This window comes from Labrus bergylta, chromosome 11, assembly GCF_963930695.1.
Source record: "Labrus bergylta chromosome 11, fLabBer1.1, whole genome shotgun sequence".
NCBI lineage: Eukaryota > Metazoa > Chordata > Actinopteri > Labriformes > Labridae > Labrus > Labrus bergylta.
In genome coordinates, this window is record NC_089205.1 from 16,217,744 (window position 1) to 16,239,779 (window position 22,036).

The 22,036-nt window shown below is 38.6% G+C and overlaps 2 protein-coding genes across 4 annotated transcripts; one reads left to right on the plus strand and one right to left on the minus strand.

The window, feature by feature from the left end:
• Positions 1-315: 315 nt before the first annotated feature.
• Positions 316-3,873, minus strand: im:7138535 (uncharacterized protein LOC797998 homolog). 2 transcript variants are annotated; one of them, XM_020639384.3, is made up of 8 exons: positions 3,711-3,873; positions 3,383-3,489; positions 2,458-2,583; positions 2,101-2,336; positions 1,944-2,024; positions 1,729-1,845; positions 829-972; positions 316-726 (listed from the first exon to the last, which is right to left on the minus strand). In XM_020639384.3, exons 1-8 carry the CDS (start codon positions 3,752-3,754, stop codon positions 553-555), a joined length of 1,029 nt encoding a protein of 342 aa, XP_020495040.2. In that variant the 5' UTR covers positions 3,755-3,873; the 3' UTR covers positions 316-552. The 2 variants fall into 2 exon arrangements, with proteins under 2 accessions (XP_020495040.2, XP_020495039.2); XM_020639383.3 differs by having other exon boundaries at positions 829-975; positions 3,711-3,870.
• A 2,967-nt stretch (positions 3,874-6,840) lies between these two features.
• si:ch211-235m3.5 (BICD family-like cargo adapter 1) lies at positions 6,841-22,017 on the plus strand. 2 transcript variants are annotated; one of them, XM_020639354.3, is made up of 10 exons: positions 6,841-7,308; positions 8,897-9,112; positions 14,477-14,599; positions 15,639-15,785; positions 16,331-16,513; positions 18,261-18,473; positions 19,238-19,315; positions 19,780-19,892; positions 20,109-20,229; positions 21,136-22,017. In XM_020639354.3, exons 1-10 carry the CDS (start codon positions 7,063-7,065, stop codon positions 21,376-21,378), a joined length of 1,683 nt encoding a protein of 560 aa, XP_020495010.1. In that variant the 5' UTR covers positions 6,841-7,062; the 3' UTR covers positions 21,379-22,017. The 2 variants fall into 2 exon arrangements, with proteins under 2 accessions (XP_020495010.1, XP_020495011.1); XM_020639355.3 differs by having other exon boundaries at positions 14,480-14,599.
• Positions 22,018-22,036: the final 19 nt, after the last annotated feature.

A 22,036-nucleotide genomic window follows, 5' to 3' on the forward strand; every position in this document is an offset into this window, starting at 1 on the left:
GATGCAGTTTTTCACTGTCAAATTTAATTCAAAATAAATTTGGGTTTCCAAATATTATATTGAAGGATGTCATGTGTCCTGTTTGTGCACATGATCCAGCAGCACTTTGACAATACCCGTCTACAGGACAGGAGTACCCGATTATAAACAATACATTGATCCATCAAAAGGGGAAAAAAATAAATGCCTCTCTTTGCCCCTGCATTACAAGTAACTGCAGCTAAAAACAGCTAATGCCTTTCATAATGGAACCTAACCTAAATGTTTATTGCTGGGCTGTTTAAAGCATAAATGCATGTCAAACAAAACAATATGTTCCCATGATTCAAAGGTTTATTCCTGAGTAAGCAAACTTATATATGAAATAGCAAAACCACCAATTATTTTTCTTTTTACAAATCAACAAAATGTCTCGTCGTACACCTTTTAAGTAAATGCACTTTTGTAAGTATAAAATTATATCAAACGCAGCATCCAACTGCAGCATGTTTTATCTCATCTATTTAAATAAAGGCAAAATATTATTCAAGTAGAGCCAATGAAAAAGACATGTTATTCTTTTTTCCCTTTCTTCTTTTTGTCTGTAAATTTGTGTTGTTGATGGTGTCCACCTCCACCTCTTCTTCCTCCTGCGTTTCCTTTTGCTCTTCTACCTTCCCACACCGGCATTGGTGGCTCAATTTCCCCTGGGCGTCCTCCTCTGTCTGGTACACTGCCCATCAACGTCTGTTGGAAACCATAGCTAAATTAAATACCATGTGCCAAACCATCTGAGCAACAGCCATCTTCATTCAGAATAACAGGTGTGATGACAGCAAACGGTTGTACCTTGTAGACAGAGGTGCTTTTTCCAGCCTTGATCGGCTCAATGATAGACTGATCCTCTCGAGCAGCAATCAGAAGAGACAGAGAGACTTTGGAGGAGCCAGTCAGGGATGAAAGAGGAGGCACTGAGGCCAGAGCTTCACTCCACTGCTGAAACAAACAAAAAAAAAAAAACAGATTTATAGATATGTTTATTGACATCAAGACGACCAGTGATGATTTTGATTCCTCTGAGAATCTGCTGCAGCAAGAAATTCATTTTGACGACAGCTGAAGTGAGTATTGAGCTGTACTAGCAGGGTGGCTTTATGGTGGGAGGTAAATAAAATGATCTAGAGCATAATTAAAACAAAGGGATGGATTGCTATTCAATTTTGTACGGACGTCACATTTATGGCCCAAACAGGATGAAGATGACTTTGGCGATCGTCTTGTTTTTTCTCATGCCCCAACATCAGTTTGATATTTCAGGTGATGAGTTAAATGTCTGACAGCGGTGGGGGGGGAAAAATCGATACAGCATAGTATCGCAATATTTTGTGCAGCGATATTATATCGCCTAGCTGATGACAATATTGCTTCTTTACTGAAACTCTTTTTGTGTATTTTCCCAAGGTCAATTACCGTATTCATACTATTGTGGGAAGTTATGGTGGATCTTTCGATGCTTATTTTTTTATGGCAACAATAACAGTGTAATCACTCTTAACTAGCTTTTAAATGTTAAATCCAGTTTTTTAGTCACTCAATTGATTTTCCAGTACCTTTATTAACATAATCTAAATGTAATCTATATCCAGAATCAACAATGACAGCATTACGCAACTAAAAGAGCCAAACCAACAACCAAGTTATATTTTCCATGACTTCTCTTAAAGTAATGCAGTGATTTAACATGCTTACATTTTGTCTTTCTCCCCATGCAAATGATTCCAGTGTCACTTGAAAACGTTTAGTCATCATCTGCCGCCGACACCAATAGTCCTCTGACAGAACTGCATTGATCCTTTTAACTTGAATCTGAGAAACAAGGAAACAAGAAACAACATTGAAAAGCTCACGTCATGTTAGAGTAACATCAGATGTATAATAAAATAAATACAGTTCTGGCAACATACCCACTGCTCTGTGCTGAGGCTGGTGCTGAGAAGCGGGTTTGTCATGTCTCCACATGGAAGACGAGCGAGCCGGGACTCTACCTTCATTAAAGAACATTAAACACTCTGTCAGTGCTTCTGAGCTCTCACTAAGCTCTCTTTCTTGTATCAAACTCACCTCTGTCATCACATCTGAGTGTGGAGAGGAGGCGTCCATGTCGAGTGCACGCAGCAGTAATATCCATTCTGCCTGCATCTCTGCCTTTGTTCTGCCAGAAACCTCATCGTCCTCACATTCTTGGCAAAACTCAACTCGCTGCTCCTTTTCAGAGCCCTCTTCTGCTGTCTCTTCCTCAGCATGCGATTCCTTATACTTGATTATACGAGCCGCTTGCAACTCTGATATAAGGAACTCTAAACAATTGAAAAAGACCCAGTGCATTGAAAAAGTCTGGCAGGAAATCTACAAAAATCGATGACGCTACAGTCATATGTTACCTTGAACTAAAAACAGCACACTTCAATTATATCTCACCAGTGACCGTGTTGAGGATGGACGGCCCGAGCACCTCTGAGTCGAGCACAGTGAGAGGAATGAACATGTCTGACAGTAACTTTCTCAGCTCTCCCACCAGTAAAGCACCACCTGTCCTGTTTGAGTCTGCAAAATGGAAAGACAATCTTTTAAAAATATTTTACTGACAAGCAAACTCAATGTTTTCCATTTAAACATTTAAGAAATATAAAAACATTTTATAGATCTAATGAAATAATATAAGCAGTGGCAGCACCTTTATGCACTGTATATTTTGTCAACCAGAGCTCATTGACAATTTATTTTTCAACTTTTAAATGTCCCACTTTGTGTATATTTATATACTAAGGGCACAATTAAGTTTTTTTTTCTTTTAAAATTGTTTTATCTAAAAGAAAAAAAACAAAATGTTGGAATCAGTAAGTCATACTAAAATGCTGTTTGTAAAGCAAATAACATGTTTAACAAACCCGTGCACACGATTTTGTAAATGTGAGAATGGGTTTGCAAACAGCAATTATTTATTTTTTTCTTACCTCTGCCTCGCAGGCCTGAATGTATAAGCCTTCATCATTAATAATTATATAAAATTATTTTAGAATTTATGAAGAGTAAATTTTAGCATACATTTTTTTTATTGTCTATAAAAATATAAATCCCACATCACCACTTAGTCCTCAGAGAAGATATTAATTTAATATATTTATACAAAAAAAAAAAATTTAAATTACAGACACGTAATATAAAATCAAAAATGTAAAATTATTAACAATAAAAACCATATATTCTTAAAAGTCTACCGTAGTAAGGCCTAAAAGTTATAAATCCACCACCGATGACTCAAAGGATTTAAGAGGTCTAAAGTTACTACAAAGTAACCACAACAACATACAACACAACAGGTAATGGTTTCTGACACACACACCTTGCAGCTCTGGACAGAGAGTCTTCAGCTCCGCAGCCAGCCAGGTGAGCAGAGGACAGGGAAGTTCATCACACCCACACCGTGTGAGGCAGGAACCACCCGGGTACCTGAGCACAAAGACGGCAGGTGAAAGTACCACCATGAACTAAAAAGGCCAGACTATTGACACAAAGCATACTAATGTTGCACACAGAGAATCAAGACCTAATAAATCAAAGCAAGCTGACTTGTTCCAAACATGAGCTTCCTGAAATGTTGCTTCAAAAACAATTTGGCATTCTCTGACTACGCAGCACACAAATGTGAAGTTAATCGATGGGCTACTTACCCTAACGCTTTAATTGCTGAAACTATCCCTAAGCCCCTCTCCATTTTCCTGCAATGGCATACAAATAATATGAGTATGTTCAGTTACTGTAGTCAGCTTTACCCATAAACTGTGGCTCTACACCGCTTATTAAAGTTCAACTTATAGTCTGCTTCCTTTTTTCTATCTTTGTGCCCATGCCACCACCTGCTGGCCGGAGTATGTACTGGCATTTCTCTTCTCCTGTAAAACCAACTCTGAAAATGTTCACTATTTTATGTCAAATTTGGTAGCTTTGGATCTTTCTCATGGATCTAAAAAAAAAAAAAACAACTTTATTTATTACGTAATTTTATCATTGATTTGTTGACTTTTTTTTTTTTCATCTGATTGTGAGATTGTCAGTATAGTTTTCAACTAAATATTGGAATAAAAAGTACAATATTTGCCTCTCAATTATAGTTGATAGACAGTTGTAAGTTTCAGATTTATAACATCATGATTCAATTAGACGTGCTAATAATAATTAATGAATCATTAGCAGTATACAAGTAACATTTTCTTTACTCCAAACTCTTGAGGGAAAATAAAACAGCCCTAAATACAAGAAATCTTGTTGTTACATTTTTGTCCACTAGGAGCCAGCAGAGCTCTGGGATGGAATAAATTAAGCATGCTATTGAGACTTGTGTGTTTTTTTAATTTAAAGTATAGTCAGCCTACTAAAGTACTGTGTTTAGTACAAATTGAAGAGTAGAAGTTGAAATATTTCCATTTTTTTCAAAGTTCTACTTTGCAAGAGCCTTCCTTTATCCCCATCATATCCATCCCATGCACTGAAAACCTCATTTACACATTTGGTGATTGCTCAAAAGAACAATTAAATGCATTGACTAGACAAAAATATGAAGAACCTATAGAATACAATGCATGGCAGAATTTTAAAACACCCACAACACTGTGCCCTTTTTAAAGTAGTTTGAATTAGCTCAACAAAAGTACAATGCAACAAGTACATTAATGCAGAATTTAATCCAAAGAATAGTTGAAAACTTAAAGCTACATTTACTTCCCAATTTGCACTTTAACTTTTCATTTGTTCCAGATGATACCTGCAAAACTGTACCTTAATAAGGTTTGAAAGCAGGACTAGAGGAATCTCTTTTTGTACAAGTAACTATTCATGTTAAGTATCTGAATATTTCTTCCGACACTGCTGGGAGACAAAATAGTAATCCCAGCAATCACCTTTTACAATTCATATTATCAAGTCAAAGCTGTCTAAGTCTAGAGGCTGACCATGAGCACTGGGGGTGTGATTTAAAAACACTGATATTATGTGTCACTGACCAAGTTTTGCGTAGCTACACTATTTATTTCTAATTATCAATATCTGTATCAGTATGTGCCCTTTCCTCCATTATTTGGCTCACTCAGCACTCTCAACGCCATCATCAGCTGGATGATGTTTGCTTCAGATTGTAGGACTCCTGGTACACACAGACAGAACGATGTCATGGACAGCATTGCTCTCAGCTCTTGATCTCAAGTGCTCTCAGCACTTCATATAAAACATCGAACAGGCTTTTATGGTTCTAGTTGGGTAGCCTTGATTCAATTTCCTCACAAATTCTTACTAAACTTACAGCAGGAAACCTTGAACTTAAGTGTTGCCATAAAATGCAGAGTGACATCAGGGGTCTGAATCATCAGAGGGATGTTTCTTTTTTTTTTTTTTCATTTCTGTGAGTCTTTCCAAAGTCTTAATACAACTGTCCCTCCCTCTTACACATGACTGTTTAAATGAACACATGAGCTTCATTAGAGTCATCTGAATGTGTTGTTGTGGATGACAGGTGTTATTGGTCACACTTGCGGCACAAGCCTCTCTATTAGCGGCATACAAAATGAACAGAAACAATGAAGACAGTGGGTGTGTACAACTCAGCTTGCTTGATGCCTGCTGCCATGTACAGAAGCTGTGCCTGCCCCCGACAACAAAACCTCACCACGCGTCAGGATGCTGCGTCTTTTATTCCCCCGACACTGCCGACCCGGCTCCGTCAAACCCTGCGAAGGCTGACCTTTAACCTCTGGCAAGCTGCCAGACAATGCCTCCCCTCTGTTGCACCGCCCTGATCAGGACCTGTTGGAACATTTATTGGATGGACAGATGATTAAGAGATTGATCAGCTGCAAGTAGTAGAGACTGTTCCTCTGCATATAGAGTTGGCATAAAAAACATTTCCTCCTTAATTTCTGGACTTTAAAAACATTTTGGTCTAATATGCACTGCAAAATCCAAAATGTCTTTAAAAAAGAATTATAAAAGCAAAACAAATAATCAAGTATTGTCTTGAAACAGTGACTCTCACCCTCTCATCATTACATTACCAAACATTAATATCAGGTGGTAACAAAACACGTTTTGGTTTTAGATACGGCCAGAGAGCAAAAAAAAGGACACAAAATAATAAGTCACAGTAAAATGAAGATGTAAAATTAGGTTGGAGATATCAAAATGAACACCAAAATTAAAAAAATGTATTCTATTTTACTGCAGTGAAATTAAAGTTGAAGAAAAAAAGATGCGAGACAATAAGTGATGTTTTGATGGTGTAGGGCTGATAAAATACATTAAACAGAGAAATGGTCAATGAACACATATGGAGAATGAAATGCATTGTGAATTAGGTTTGTTATTTCAAATATAGGCCTACACAACAAATAAAGAGAGAGATGCCAAACTTACAAATTACAGGGAGAGGCATATAGATAGTTGAAATTATATGAAAAGCTGAATTTTCAATTGATTTCTTTACAGGTTGTTTTATATTAATTATTTTACAGGTTTGTAAAATGGTTGAATAAAACCTTACATTATTATCTTATTCTTGGTAGTCATCTGATGTAGAACAAGGCCATGACAACCAGCTTAATTTCTTGACTAAAGTGATAATCATTGCATTTATTCACATTTGACAGGTGTTTCTGTGCTTCGTGGAAGTTTTCCATGATAAACAGGGAGCCTTAGTGAGACAGGTGAGTGTGTGGGGTTGTTTACGGTGGGATGGTAACAGTTGCTCAGGTGATTTAAAGACACTCCCACCTGCATAGAGACAGTCATCTGTTGGTGACAGCCGGAGCAGCTCGTACTCAGAGAGTGGAGCTCAAACCTTCAGCGTCACTTAAACACACACACAGAGAGAGAGAGAGAGAGAGAGAGAGAGAGAGAGAGAGCAGGAACACGGTGCAGGTGTAATGGATGGACAAGTTGCCCACACACTGATGTTTTTTGTGGATTTGCCTTAAAACATTTTTTTTTTTTTTCATCCAAGGATTCAGCGTTTACATTTTAATACAAACCTCCGTTATGGATCGACTGGATGAATGGAGCTTTAAGTCCAAGAGCCTGGATCTGGAGGAGGATTTCTACTTCCACTACGGAGCGGAGGAAATAACAGATTATCAAGACCCCAACGAACTCCTGGCTGCTCTGAAACAAAAGGAGGAAGAGGTTATTTTGGCAGCCCAGCTGGGAAACGCATTGCTCCTGGAAAACCGTAAATTAAAAGAGCAGGGCGAAAAACTTCATGATCACTACGCTGACAAGCTGGAGGTGAGAAGAATCTTCTGTATTTATCCTACGGCGTCTAAAAATGAACTTAGGTAAATTAGACGACAAAAGTAACAGCGTGTGGTTTGGAGAAGTCTGAACGACGCGCTTGCTGGAAATGTTTGAAACGGACGATTGGAAAGTAAAAGTAGCCTAGTTTCCTTTCAGACCCACGAATAGTCCAATACAGTCAAATAGGCTAAGGCATTAGTTTGTTCTATGTATATGTTTAATCCCCATAAGTGGTAGGCGATAAGACTCTCTATCTACTTTGGGAGCAAAGTTAATCTTAAAGAATAGAACAGAAAATAAACTCATTTATTTTGGAATAGCAGCTAACATACCGAGTTGTCATTTTCTTTTCCAGAAAGGCTTCTTATGTTTTTATAGCCTATGGAAAATACACCCATGTGGCAATTTCTGTCAAAAAGCAAAATTTCATCTTTGTTATTAGAGAACAATGGGACACAATTATGTAAAAAAAACCTACAAAGGAAGGATTTAAATAATCAAATACAATACTAAATCATAAACATCCAATTAGAATTCATCTGTAAAAGACCTCACATTAAAGTAGGCCTACTAAAAGTTTGAAATAGTTGGTGCTGGTCAAATTTCCGCTATTATTAATGTTTGTGCTCCTATTGTACTCTCTTCTTTTGTGTTTTTTTTCAGTGACTTCAAAGCATGTCTAGCTTAAGAAACATAATAGGTATGTTCACAGGCTGTGAGAGAAACCACCAAGCCGCTTACATGTTACACAAGGAGAGCGCTGCACATGTTGTAAGCTTATGAAATGACTTGGTGTTGATCAATATCTACAAAACAATATGTACATCCAACAGAACAGCAGTGTGGGGCATATCACACCAAAAATAATGTTCTTGGTCTCTTTCAAGGTGAATGTCAGAGCAGAGTCTCTTTGATCTGTTCAGTGTTAGATGTTTATCAGGTTGTGATATCAGCTGAAACCACACAGTCAGAACAAACCTGAGGCACAGTGTTAATGTGCCAAGTATTTTGCAAAGAGCAATAAAGATTTGGCGAGGACTTATCTGCATGAAGACTGATAGAGTGTACGAAACAGAAAAATTGATAAATGCAATATAATGATGCAACAATAATCTTCTTGGTTGAATATGCTCAGGGCTTACATAATTTGGTCAATAAAGTATCAGGACATTGTGATGGGGAGTGCCTCAAGGTAAAGGTTTCACAAAAGTATTCGTACAACTTCAATTTATTTTCTGTCATCAACTTTTTGATTAATACACTAAAAGTCCCAGTGTATCATTTTCAAACAGGTTAGGCTGATATTTTATTAGAACTATAAAAACATTTCATTGGAAATAAACAGACTACATTTTCAGATTCATAGCATTTCCCATGATCCTTTGGGGCTCTGAATACGGTGTGCAGGTGCATTTGATCATTCTAATGCCTTCTCTTTGCAACAAGTGTCTGTCTTTATTTGGATCCACTTTCATTATTATTACAAATCCTTTGTGTACATTCACACAGTCCTTGTTGAATTAACATAACGTGCAATCTGTCCACCCCCGTGTGTGTGTGTGTGTGTGTGTGTGTGTAGGAGCTGGAGCAGGGCAGACATGAGCTGCGGCTGAAGCTGGAGGGTTGCCAGTCCCAGTGGGAGATCCAGGTGGGGGAACTGGAGCGGGATGTGAGGGAGCTCAGTGCCAAGGTGGAGCGGCTCACTCAGGCCCTCGGTGAGGCCGAGAGGGACAAGAGCCGCGCCGGGCAGGAGCACAGCGAGGAGACGCAGCGGCTAAGGGAGCAGCTCCGCACGGTGAGTACCGCGCGTCAATATCTGCATCATGTTATCGAAGAAACCCCTTTAGGCTTTACGAAAAGGTAACTGAACCCCCGTGAAACAAACACCTGAGATACTGTGCATCCAAAGCGCGCAGGTCTTCTGGCTAAACCAGATAAGATGGACTGAAACAAGATCCACACACTGAAACTCAATGTTCTCTGCTAAGCTTTGTGTATCAGTGTATCTCAATCAAGTCTGCTCCACACAGCAAGGCCAAACTCTCAGACTATTTATAGAGTCGGAGCAAGGCAAGCACCAAGGGCAGATTTATACACATTTTGATTTCAAAGAGACATTTTTCATTTTAACTGGAGCAGCAGATGTGGCTCTGGTCAGACAGAAGATCTTAAATCAAAGTATCAGTATGTTGGTAGCAACAGGCAAATGATCCGTGCCAGCATGAAGCAGAAGGAAAACAATTTGTAAATGAGATGGGGAGTGAGAGTTAATGTTATGACCTGATGTCAGGTCCAGGACAAAGGGAGGAAAGCATAGAATAGATCTGTTTGTGACTGTGATTTACTGTATGATGAAGATTTTCCAATTCTCTTTTTTTAAATCACTGTAAACTGAAAATCTTAAAGTATTTCATTGTTTGTGTAACAATGCAAAATAACTAAAGGTTTCTCCTTGGGCTGAAGTAAACTCTATTATTTTTTCCTTTAACCAAAATATTAATCTATTAATTAACAAAAAGGGGAGACAAATTGATCGGAGAAATGTCACTTTCCGCTGCCCTACATGAGAATATTATAATCTAATATAGGGTTTAATAAGTAACTTGAGGTTAACTGTGCTTAGCTATTTGTATGACGTAATGGACAAAAAAAAACCTGGCAGCAAACAATTGAGTCAAACAATTTATGAGACGTCTCAGGTCGTATATATATGATTGTCAGCGTTTTATATGAAGGAAACACTGAACACTGAGAGGAAAATCAAGCCGATGACATACTTTACAGCCTCTAATCAGTAAGCATGGAGGAACTGATTGGTTCACACAGCTGGACAACCTTGAGGACTTTTCCAGCCTGAGAGAGTCAGGAGTATTTTGGTAAACATTAAAGGGTTATGTTAAACACAGACATGGTGGAGCAGCTTTTAATGAGCAGCAAACTCGGGCTGGCAAAGTTCAAAATGAATCCTAACAAACAGAATACTCTCTCCTCCCATAAGTCAAGGTCCGCAGAATAAGGAACTAGGAACGTCTTTACCCCCCTCCGAAATTTCAGAGGAAAGCAGACAGGCAGGCTAGAAGTTCAGGAAAAAGTCAATTAAGTTTAAAAAAAAAAAAAAAAAAAAAAAAAGTTGTGTCTAAGTTTGGGCTGTTCAAGGAGAGGGAAGTGAAGAAAACGTTTTATCTGGCTGCAGAGTACAGGAAGCATGCAGGCAACTCTGGACTCTGTGTGGTGGTAAAAAAAGCAAAGGATAGCGAATGTGTGAATGAAGAAAGAGAGTGTGAAGACGCTCCATGTGTGACGAGTCTTCTGGTGCCTCAGTTGCACAGCTGTCTGCTTCGGGTGAGTTGTGTTTCTTTGTACATGAGCTATCACAGTTTTGAATGAAACAGGTGACTTTGGTCTCACTCTGGCTCAATCTGGCTCTCTACTCAGACAACGAACCATTTGATTTTATATTAGAATAAAGAGGTTAACTTTTGCTGCGTAAAAAGGCTGAAAATAGTTACAATTAAGGTCTAAAGGTCTGAGAGTCACATTCTTAAAATGTCAAAAACTTTTCTAAACCAACAGTAAAAAAAAGAAAAGAAAAAGAAAATGACTTTGCTATAACCTAAGACTAAGAAAATATTCACATTTGGGACCAAAGGTCAATAAAGGAACCAGTTAATATAGACCGGTGATTGATTTACAAAATGTGTGAGATCAGCGGCTTCAGTAAAGTTTTTGGTGTAGTTTTATATTTGAAACACACTCAAAATAAATTCAGTGTGTCTTTGCCTCTGAGTCTACATAATGAAGCTCTGGCAGCTTTCCAATACAATATAATTGTGTTGATGTAGAGCCTGACAGGAATCTAGAGGAGGACATTGGCTTAACTACGAAAGTTAAGATAGAATAAGATCCTCATGTTTACCAGAAACAACAAAGGAAAGCTCCGATGCATGAGGAAAGATTCTCCGTGACCCTTCCTCCTGATACATTTAAGGAAGCGGCTGTATGAAAACAGCGTCGATGTTTGCCAGATGGTCACATGGTTCAGCAGCAGCGACTGTTTGGACAGTTTTGTTGAGGTTAAAATAGCAGAGAGTGACGAGTGATGTCAGAGTGTTTTTCTTCTGATCATGTCTTCATTCCAGAAACTGAGACACGGTGTGGGAAAAATAAATGAGTCGGATGGATCTCTTTGTCCACTTTTCAAAATTTCAGCTCAGTAATTGATTAACAAGAAAATAGGTGCAGTCTGGTTCTGAGGAAACTGGAGGCTATCGCAGGTATTTACACTGAAGGAGTGAAAATAACATTCACACATTTTCCTGGCTTAGTTTTGAATACTTGTGCAAGAAAATGTTCCAAGCCTTCAAATTATCGGTGAATTAACATCAGGATATGAACACATCTACTGGATGAGAAATGCCAGACTAGAAAAGGAGTATGATTTTGTTTGATAAGCTGGAAATGTTTGTATTTTGGGCAGAGTCATTTAACAGATTAAAAGCATGTGCAGGACATTTGTTTGGACATGTGTCAAGTTAAATAAAGTATAACAATTAGTCGTTTTACAAGTTTGTAGATAAATGTTGTATTTGCTTCAGTCAACATTGAATCCAAATATCACAGTTTCTTCAGTTTACAAAAAGTGTTTTGTTTTTTTTTCACTTTTTATTTGGCTATAGCTTGTTTGAGTAATCCAATTGTATCTTAACATTTAGAAGCATGAAACAAGAAACATTTATTGTCATGCAAGTCTTTTTTGCAAACAAATATTGGCTTAGCATTTTCAGTAAGTCATCTGCGTAAGTGTTGTGACTATTATTTTTTAGTTCAATGTGGTTCTTTTGGTGTCTGATTGACAGGTGTGTGTTACACATAATGCTAACACGTTACCTTTTCACCCCCTGCTCTACCTCCCAGTGTAACAGGATCTCTGGCCTCCCAGGCAGTGTATCACAGTGTTTTATTGGCCGGCTGTGGCGAATCACTCACAGTAGATTTCCGTTATTGTAAAATGAGATGCCTGAATTGAGGCGAGCCTCCGTGACCTCTGCCCTCTCTACAAGCATCAGGCAGCTCACAGACAAAAGGGAAAGACAATAAAGAGATGGCAGAGATATAAATCTTTCATTTTCCCCTTTGATATTGCCCAAACATCCCATCATCCCGGGGGAAAGACATCTTTTCTGCACGCTCCCCGAGGGGATTGGCTGTAGCGTGGGTAGTCAGCTGTTAGATTCCTCAGTGTTTGGCTCGGTGAGGGGCCTGTGTGAGGGGATCCGGGGGATATCATCTTTGTGTCTCTACCAAATGGAGCGTCGTCCTTCCACTCATGTTTTGGGGATTCTCAGTGGGTCGCTGCCTCCATTGTGGAAGGGGGCCCATGTCGATGACATGAGACAGCGTTAATGAAGACTCACAAATGTTCAACTTTAAGCCCCTCTCCCCTCATTTCTCCTCTTGTTTTGTTTTTCTCCATCAGTGCCTGTTTAACTCTCGTCACAAACACACATTTACACTAATTTTATCCCTCACTCAGGCCTCGCATCCTCTGTCCCCTCGGCTTCACCCTCATGATGTCCGTGTTTACCCTCCGCACACATTGATGTCTAAGGGCATGATGATGTCACAGAGCGGTCCAAGATGCCCTCTGCTCCATCTGCCTAAGAGTCCGCTCTTTCATCTTGTATTGTGTGGCGGTAATGGGACGTGACAGGGGTCCGCCAAACTGCTGAGTAAGGGGAGCTGAGGGACTCTGATCAGGCAGGTGGGGGTTCTGAGGGGGGCATTTGGAGGGCGACAGGTTGGGGGTGTTCACTGCACAGCCACGCTACAAAAAACATCCCCAAAAATTCCTTTTCTTTAATGGTCAAAGTTTGAGAGAGAAGTTTTGGGAAAGTGAATTATACGTATTATGTATTTTCTATATATATATAGAAAATACATAATACATTTATTAGCATAAATATATATGATAAAATATGTTTTGTAAATGACTAATTTCTTAAAGTAAAGTTGTTTCCATGCTGTTTACAAAATGTCTTTAGCGGAGTGGTTAGTTTGTACAGAGGCTGTTGTCATTGAATCAGGCGGCCCAGGTTCAAGTCCAACCATTGTTTCCTTTCCCGCTTGTCATTCCCCTCCGTCTCTCCATTAAAAAGCCCCACAACAAAATCTTTAAAAAATAAAAAGTTTTGTTGACCATCAGACTTTCTCACCAAAATGCTAAGTATGTATACGTGTTACCTGACTGACATGATAAATGCATTTTCTTTCTCTTTCTCATACAATATTGTGAAAACATCTTTCATGTTTGTATTTTGACTCCTACATTGTTTTAATCAGTTTTTTTTTTTACCCAACTAGCACATTTGAATGTTTATTGACATAATACTGCTGTTGACTTTCAATGAGCCATGTTTGTGACATAAACAAAACAAGTACATATTTGAAAGAAAACACTGCTCCTCAGCGCTACTGGTGTTCACAAAGTTCAAAAGGCTCCTTTAAATCCATATATGAGGACATGATAGTGAGCAGGTCAAAAATAACTTTATCTCCACACGTGTAGTTTTATTGCAAGGATTTTTAATAACCAAATAGGTTACAATATCTATACTCAACAAAAGATGTGAGAGCTGTTGTAGAAAAGAAAAAAATTTCCTTCATATCCCTATGATCATCTTGTGACCCCCTAGGATTTGATCCCTGCTGGGGAACATATTGAAACCATAAGAAGTACCTCCATATGCAGTAATGAAAACATCTATTTGTCTTGGGATTCTTGGCCTTAGGCAGAAACCATCCCAAACATATGTTTTCTTTAAGTTAAATAATCCCTTCCTTTGAGGCAAATAACATAAAAACCTATTCACAGGATCTTATCTCCTTCTATATATTATTTTTAGATTCAAGATTGTGGCCTTCAATCTGTCAAAGCTCATGCCTCAGGTGGTTCAAGAAGACATAAACAAACGTATGCTTCCACTTTTCTTGGTCATAGTTTAAAGTTTGTCTGAGTCTTTAGATGTCTCCCTGTCAACATTCTGCTCATTCACAGGGAGGATTATCCTACAAATTAAAAAGCCTTGTGCTGTGTCTTTTCTGTTGTCCCAAACAACAATCAAATCTCATGCTTTTTCTCTCTGGTGTATTCTTGTGTCAGCAGGCGATAGAGGTGGAGAGAGCCATGTCCAGTGAGCTGCAGACTCTAAAACAGGAGTTCCAACAAAAAGGAAGCCACAACAAGCTGCAGGATGAGGAGCTGATCAGTGCCATGAGGGAGCAGGTAACTAACCACTGCAAACCTTATGTATTATGTGAAGCCAAGCCTAAGCTTACTTTGAATGTAAATGCTAAAAGGCTGGTCGAGGGCATCATGTTCTCAAATGAACAGGATGACCAGTAAACACTGCACCAGCCTGTCGGTTGTGATTATCTCTGGTTAAAAGCGTTGACAGCTTCTGGCTCATATTACTCAGCCTGCCCTGTACTGAGGAAGGTTTTGGCTCAGAGTTTTTTTTTTCATTTGAGCTTTTTAAGTTAATATTTTTTATAAAAAAAAGAAAAACAAACATAAAACAGTTTGTGGAGCACATGCAGAAAGTAAACAGAAAGAAAATATGTCCAAAATGCTACAAAGAGTGAAAATCCTTTTCAAGAAAAAAAAAATCTTTTTCTGTTTAGAATTTGAACAAAAATGATCATTAAAAAATATTTTAATTAAAATACTTCATATTTTTAAAATACTTGAAACTGAGTCCAAACTTCAAAGAACTTCCTTCGATAATCACAAGAAAAAAAAACTTTTTCTGTTTAGAATTTGAACAAAAATGATCATTAAAAAATATTTTAATTAAAATACTTCATATTTTTAAAATACTTGAAACTGAGTCCAAACTTCAAAGAACTTCCTTCGATAATCACAAGAGAATCATAATAGGACATTTGCATCATATATTTTCATCATTCTACACATTCAGGCTTTGTCTGGCTTTTCCCTTCGAGCACTAAAAACGCCTGTTAATGTAGGTCAAATTCTTGTTTGGCTACTCATTTGATGTAGAGGGGAAATGTCTCCTTAGTAACACAAAGTCAATACATTTGGACTGATTTCAGAATAGAGACAAAAGAAAATCACACTGTTTAAAAAAAAAAAGTGCTGTACTTGTGTCATTTCTTAAAGTCAAAGAAAACCTGAAAACATATCCCAAACCTCTTCTAACACTCACTTAACATTGGTAGGGACTAGTTAGAGTGTGTCAGAGATTAAATCTATTTTCATTCATGTGAAAGATCTGTGTGTGTGTGTGTGTGTGTGTCTACAGGTGCTGCGCCTCACCCAGAAGGAGCAGGTGCTAGAGGAGCGTTTGGAGTCTGTGTGTCGAGAAAACAATGAGCTGAGGGCCAGTTTGGCCTCTTTACACACACGCCTGGCTTTGCACGACCAACTGAACCAGCAGCACAGCCAGCAGGTACACACACACACACACACACACACACACACACACACACACACACACACACACACACACACACACACACACACACACACTATGGCAGACAAGGCAACACAAAACAGCTCAGTTGGTGTATGAATGAGAGGCTCAATAACAAAGGGATTTTGTGCACCCTGCCTGGCAGTCTGGGTTTCGGCGGGATTGTGGAAAGAATTTGTAAACAATCACCTCATCCCCGTCATTGTAACTTTGACCCGAAAATCTGGATTCCTCTTGTGTTCTTTTGGTTTCATGTTGGGCTGCAGGTTGGAATCTGGCAAGTCAGGATTTCTCTTACATGACAGCTTTTAAAAAACAAACAAAGGTGGTCGTTGGTTAAAATAATTTTGTGTAATCACATCTTCCTCTGTTCATATGAGAATCATATTTGTGTTTAACTTTTATCTCTGTCACTTGTTGTACATGTTGGTAACTTCAGAGGCATATCAGTGCATTCAGGTTTAATCTCTTTGTTTATGTCCGTGTTCAAGTATGTGTCTGCACCTCCTCGTGTTTTTCAGCTAGCCGAGGCGTGGCAGAAAGTGGAGGCAGCTAAGGGTCATTCACAGCAGCTGCAGGCACAGGTGGAAGAGCTTCAGGAGGAAGTGTCCCTGCAGGAAGCCAGGAGCCAAGGAGATGCGTCGTTGCTGTCTGAGCTGGAGAGCAGCCTGGAGACTGCATCGCTTGGAGTCAGCAAAGAAGAGGTATCAAAGAATCAGCAGAAGAGATGATTACAGTCAGAATACTTCTTCTTCAATCACTAAGAGAGAATAAGAGAAAAATCTGATAGCTATCATTGGTCGGAGTACATATCAGAAAATGGAGAGACAAAATTGGGAGTTAGAAATAAGTAGACCTGCAGGAACTTTCCAGCCTGCTTCTTGTCTCTGCTGGGGGCTAGCAGTTTAAGGCTAAATTAGGCAAAACACAGGAATGTTATTTTGCGCTGATGAGGCCTGAGTTGCATCGTGGGAAATGGTGGTTTTGACAAAGATATAGAATATGTGAGAAAAAGCAAATGTCTCATTGTCTATTTTGTACTTTTAGCTTGTCCAAAGTGAGTCTCTTCATGTTAAAAAGAGTGCTCTTTGTACTTTCGTGCTTCTTTATTAAGTGATAAGACAAAGGTGGATGATATCACAACACTTAACATCAAGTGACATAACATTTAAGATTAAACCAACATTTCTGTATTGTTATTCGAACCAAAAACTTTTTCTCAATTGACTTTTGAGAGGTTATAATATATATATATATATATATATAACATATATCATAAACATATACATTTTCTGATGGTGAGAGATGATAAATCCATGTGAAACACTCTTAGCATTCAATGACAGAGCATGAAAACATTTTTTTAACACAGAAACTGGGAGTTCTTCAGATGAATTGTACATAATGAAAGTAAATCAGTGCCCAGAAGTAAGGAAAAAAAAAAGGATTATTTGGACCACACATAGCCTGTATGGGGGCTATAAATCAAAGCAGTAGCAATTGAAACATATAACTGTTGTTACAATGATAGCCGCGCAGACAGAACATAGGTTTGTCAAGACACTGTGACTTGTGTTTGATGCAAAAACACGCTTTAAGAGGAGAAGGTGTGAAGGTTCTGATTTCCAGAATAAAGACATCACAAAGACACACAAAAGAACACTTGTTAAAGAAGACATCAAATGACATTTCTGCGAGAGCAGGAAAACTGACTACTGTCTGATCCCCCTCTCTTCTGGTTTCTTCTATTATTGTTTTGGTCAGGCAGGAAAGTGTGATATATAACTGTTCTCATGAGTCATCGCTACGTTTCCTGTTTGCCATAGCCACAATGTTGAGTTTCCTTGTTTCTAGGATTTTGGTCCATGTTTTAATCTGAAAACTTATCACAAAATCAGCAGTGGTTTCAAAGTATTTAACATAAAAAAGATATGACATTTGAGAATGACCCTGTATAGTCAACAAAAGTTGCTAGCTAAAAGCTTTAGAATTCCTAAGACAGCAAATCATCTGCGATCCTCTTGTTGGGAAATATGTTATAGGCCATTAAATTTTTCTCTGAGTCATTATTATATGAGATCAGTATCATCATGTGATATGACCGACTCAAAGGAAGTTAAATAAAGAGATGAGGTCATGCTGGCCCCTCCCAGTGTGTAAATATTTAACAGTAATGATCAGGTGGAAAGAAAAATAAATGAACAGAACATGAAAGATGTGAGAAGTTTATTAGTTTTTATTACCCATTGTTTGTTGATAATAGCCTAGGTAACTTTCCTTTTAAACAGTTGAAACATTAACTCTTGTAATATAGGTCAGATATACTGTTGCAGCCTCCAAGCTTTACCAATTGTACAATTTAGAGTAACTCAACACTTCTCAGCTAAACTGACACTGTAAAGCTCAAGGTCATAACTAACATATATCATCCTCTTCTCTTGTTCTACACAGATAAAGCAAGAAATGGGGTCTATCCTTCAGTTACTGCTCCCACTGACCCAGCCGCTGAGCAGCACAGAGATATCCGAGGATCATCAGGAGGATCTGCAGCCGATGCTGCTGCGGCTAAAGGAAGTGGCTCAAACTCTGGCTCATACGCCCGGCCCTCAGGAAATGCAAAACAAAAGACTGACGTTGTTGACAACACACGCATTAAATTCTATTGTATGTCTTTCTGTTCTACATTTTTTTATATTTCCCATTATAGTGCACATAAAAACTTAATATACTATATGCCCTTTGTGCTAACATTTCTGGGGCTGATGAATAATCATTCAAACAATTACATTTATTGATGTATAAAAAAAGTTGTCTCATGAAACTTGGAATACTTAATGTTTTGGATGGATTAAAGCAAGAGACGCATACATTTAAAAAAATATTACCTTTTAAAAAAGATGTAATTTTATACATTTGTAGGATAGTTCTGCAGACTGGTGCATTTGAAACACAGCTTTAAAATAAGAATATAATTCTTTAACCCCTATGTTAGCATTTTTTGGTGTTTAACTTTTAGTATGATGGATTTTACCATTTGGAAGAGGACAATGGATAAAGAAAATGCATGAAAGACATTAGACAATAACTTAATTCAAAGTAAGCTGAACTATCACCCTGTGGCCGTTGAAGGCACCACGCTGAGGAACTGAGTGTCCTCGTTTGTGCAGAAGATGTCAATGAATTGTTGCACTTGATAGGTTACATACTCCACTAAGCCTCTATCGGCCACAAGCGAGCAGGTACAATTGTTCACTTGTGTCTCCTGACCAGTAACAGGCATTTACCACTGTAACTCAATATTCTCGCCCGCCTCTTCCTCATTGGAGCGCCGTGCAAATAGGCCAACGCCACAGAAACCCCTTTCTGGTGTAAATATCTGTGAAATGCTCGGCTGAAACCTGATCCCTGTGTTAATGTGTCTGTCCCAGGAGCTGAATCATGCCTTTGTTGATGGGACGGGTGATCAGTGTGGGAATCTGAGTGCAGCACAGGAGCTGCGAGATCAGGTAACCCTAGAGATGAACAGGCGAGTGTATCAGGGAGGAGCAGCGACCCATTATTTTAGAGTTTTGACTGCCAGTTCTGACCTCACTGCTTTTATTTTAAACCATGTCAGTGTCACAGATCTACAGTGAGATTCTTTAAATGGCATAAATTACTTTAAAAAGTGCATGCATGATGGAGGACTTGTGTACCACGACAAATTTTGCATCCCTCTTATTGAGATTACCTCCAAATCAAAAATAAGATCACAATTAGTATTCAGTTTAAAAATGACATCACTCTCACTATTTTTGTATTATCATAATGAGAATTTGAACACATAACATTTCAAGTCCTTAACATTTTTTTAAAAAGTTCAGCAAAAGTGCTCAATTTTGTGCTTTAAAAAGATACGGAAACTGATTTACAGTTTTTACAGTAAGTTTGACATGGCGGTCTAAACATAGATCATTTCTTCTTTCTCCAGAATGTCGTGCTGCAGCAGCAGAATGCAGAGCTGAGGCAGAAGCTGCAGAGCGTACAGGAGAACAATGAAGCTGTCCAGCAGGCCATCAGGGACCGAGACGAAGCCATAGCCAAGTGAGAAGAAATACTTTTTCGCTGCCTGATAGTATCAAATATATCCAGATGCCTTTGACAGACTGCTTTGGGTTTAATATTCAGTGAAATATGAATTATTCTCTCAGAAACCGGAGAGGGCAGAGCATTTCTTGCAGTATATGTAAAATGTTTTAATATGCCTTTTTTGATTTGATATAATTGTGATTCCGTTGACTTATGTTCATATATTTGCAGGAAAAATCTGATGGAGGTCGAGCTGGTGAGAAGTAAAAATGACATGATGTGCCTGAACAACCAGCTATTAGAAGCTATCCAACGGAAACTGGAGCTGTCACAGGAGCTGGAGGCCTGGCAGGTGGGTTCCTTTTTCTCTATTCAGCTTTTTGCCCAATTAGTCAGGTCTGATGTTTCATAAACCAGCCAACTTCACGCCTCATGCTGTGTCTTAGTCACATTGTCAAAAGACTTGGACTCTCTGAGCAAATCCAGAATAAATACTTGTATTTACACCCTAAAGATAAAGCTCAATATCCCTTTTAAAGCCATGCTGTCAGCAGTTTTAGTGCTAATTTACCAGGACAGGATGGATGTATCTCAGTTTGTGTCCTCAGTAGGAGGTCAGGGACAGATGCTGTAATTTCTCTCTCCCAGTCCTATCAATTTGGAGGACTTTTAGAGGCAAGTGTCTCTTTCTGCTGCACAGTCACTATGCCAAGCTGAGCCATCTGCCGGAAATTAGGATCTTTCATGTTCAAATGGAGATAAAAAAAATAAAAATATTTGGAGCAAATCACTGATGGAACTTGAGAAATACAGATCAAAAACAGATAAATGCAGCGATCAGTCCACACAAAGAACACTGACGACCGGCAACTACATGGCTTTCTAAACATTTCAAGAGTCCAGATTTGAGACTTGCTGAGATAATGCTTTTGCTGTTTTAGCTCAATGTCATTTCAGTCTTTAGTTCTCTGAATCTGCCTTTGAGCATTCCATGAAGTTATTGTCTTTTAAAACAGTCGTGAATGAAACAAAAATGGACTCTAAGAGCATGTCTAAATCTATATACTTGTCAAATAATCAGACAAAACAATGTTTTTCCATTTCTGAATACTTCATTTGTAGCTGATTATTTCTGGGTTCTGTACTCGCCTTCAAGACCTGGGTACTGATGTTTACGACAAATGTCACTCAAAAATAATTGAATTGTGAGATTGTTCGAAATCCTGCTCACATTCTCTTCTTCCTCTCCTTCTCTCAGGACGACATTCAGGTCATCATCAACCAGCAGCTCAGGTCACAGCAGCAGTCGGAGCTTCCTCAGAAGAAGTCACCATCCAACGGCATGTCCTTCTTCCGCAGGCCAAGCAGTGTGACCTCCACCTGGACACGACAGCCCTCCTCCTCCTCCTCCACCTGGAATTCAGACTCTAATCAGGAAAAAACCCAGTCCCCCTGGAGGGACTGGTTAAGACGGGGGAAAGGGGTGCAGTATGGTAAATAGTGGACATTGAGTGAACCAAAGCTCCAGGAGGTAAAAAAGGAAGTCCAACTGCAGCTTTCTGTCCATCAAATATGGTGAAAAGAAGCCATAGAGACACTTTGAATTCAGTACTGACGCACAGAGCCACTACGAACAAAGACTTATCAAGAACCCTCTTACCTAAAAACATTTCACTGAGGCTGAGCCTTCCTATTACTGTGATGACTCCAGCTAATTTCACAGAATTATGTTCAAAACTTTGCTTTAGGTTGTAAATAATGTGCCTTATTTTGTAATATTGTAAATGTATGTGTATGTCTTTTTACATAGCATAAACAGCAGGTGTAAAGAGTATGTGTTCAAATTATTTAACATCACAAATCAAAGTGAAAGAGAAAACTGAACAGACGTTTCATGACTTAACTGTAAAACTCTATTCATGCTGAATTTTGTCTCGACATACCAAGTTGGAAAAAAAGAGAAGCCAGTTTACTAAACAAAGCCAATCATGTTAAAATGTTGATTGTATACGATACTGTGTATGTCTTCACATAAATGATAAAGTTTTTATGTGTGTTTTATTTTCTCTGAATGATAACTTGGTATGGTATGTGTTTGTTCTGTGACTCAATGCTCAGTATTAAAGCTGTTTAGATCAAACTTGGTTTTATTTCCTGAG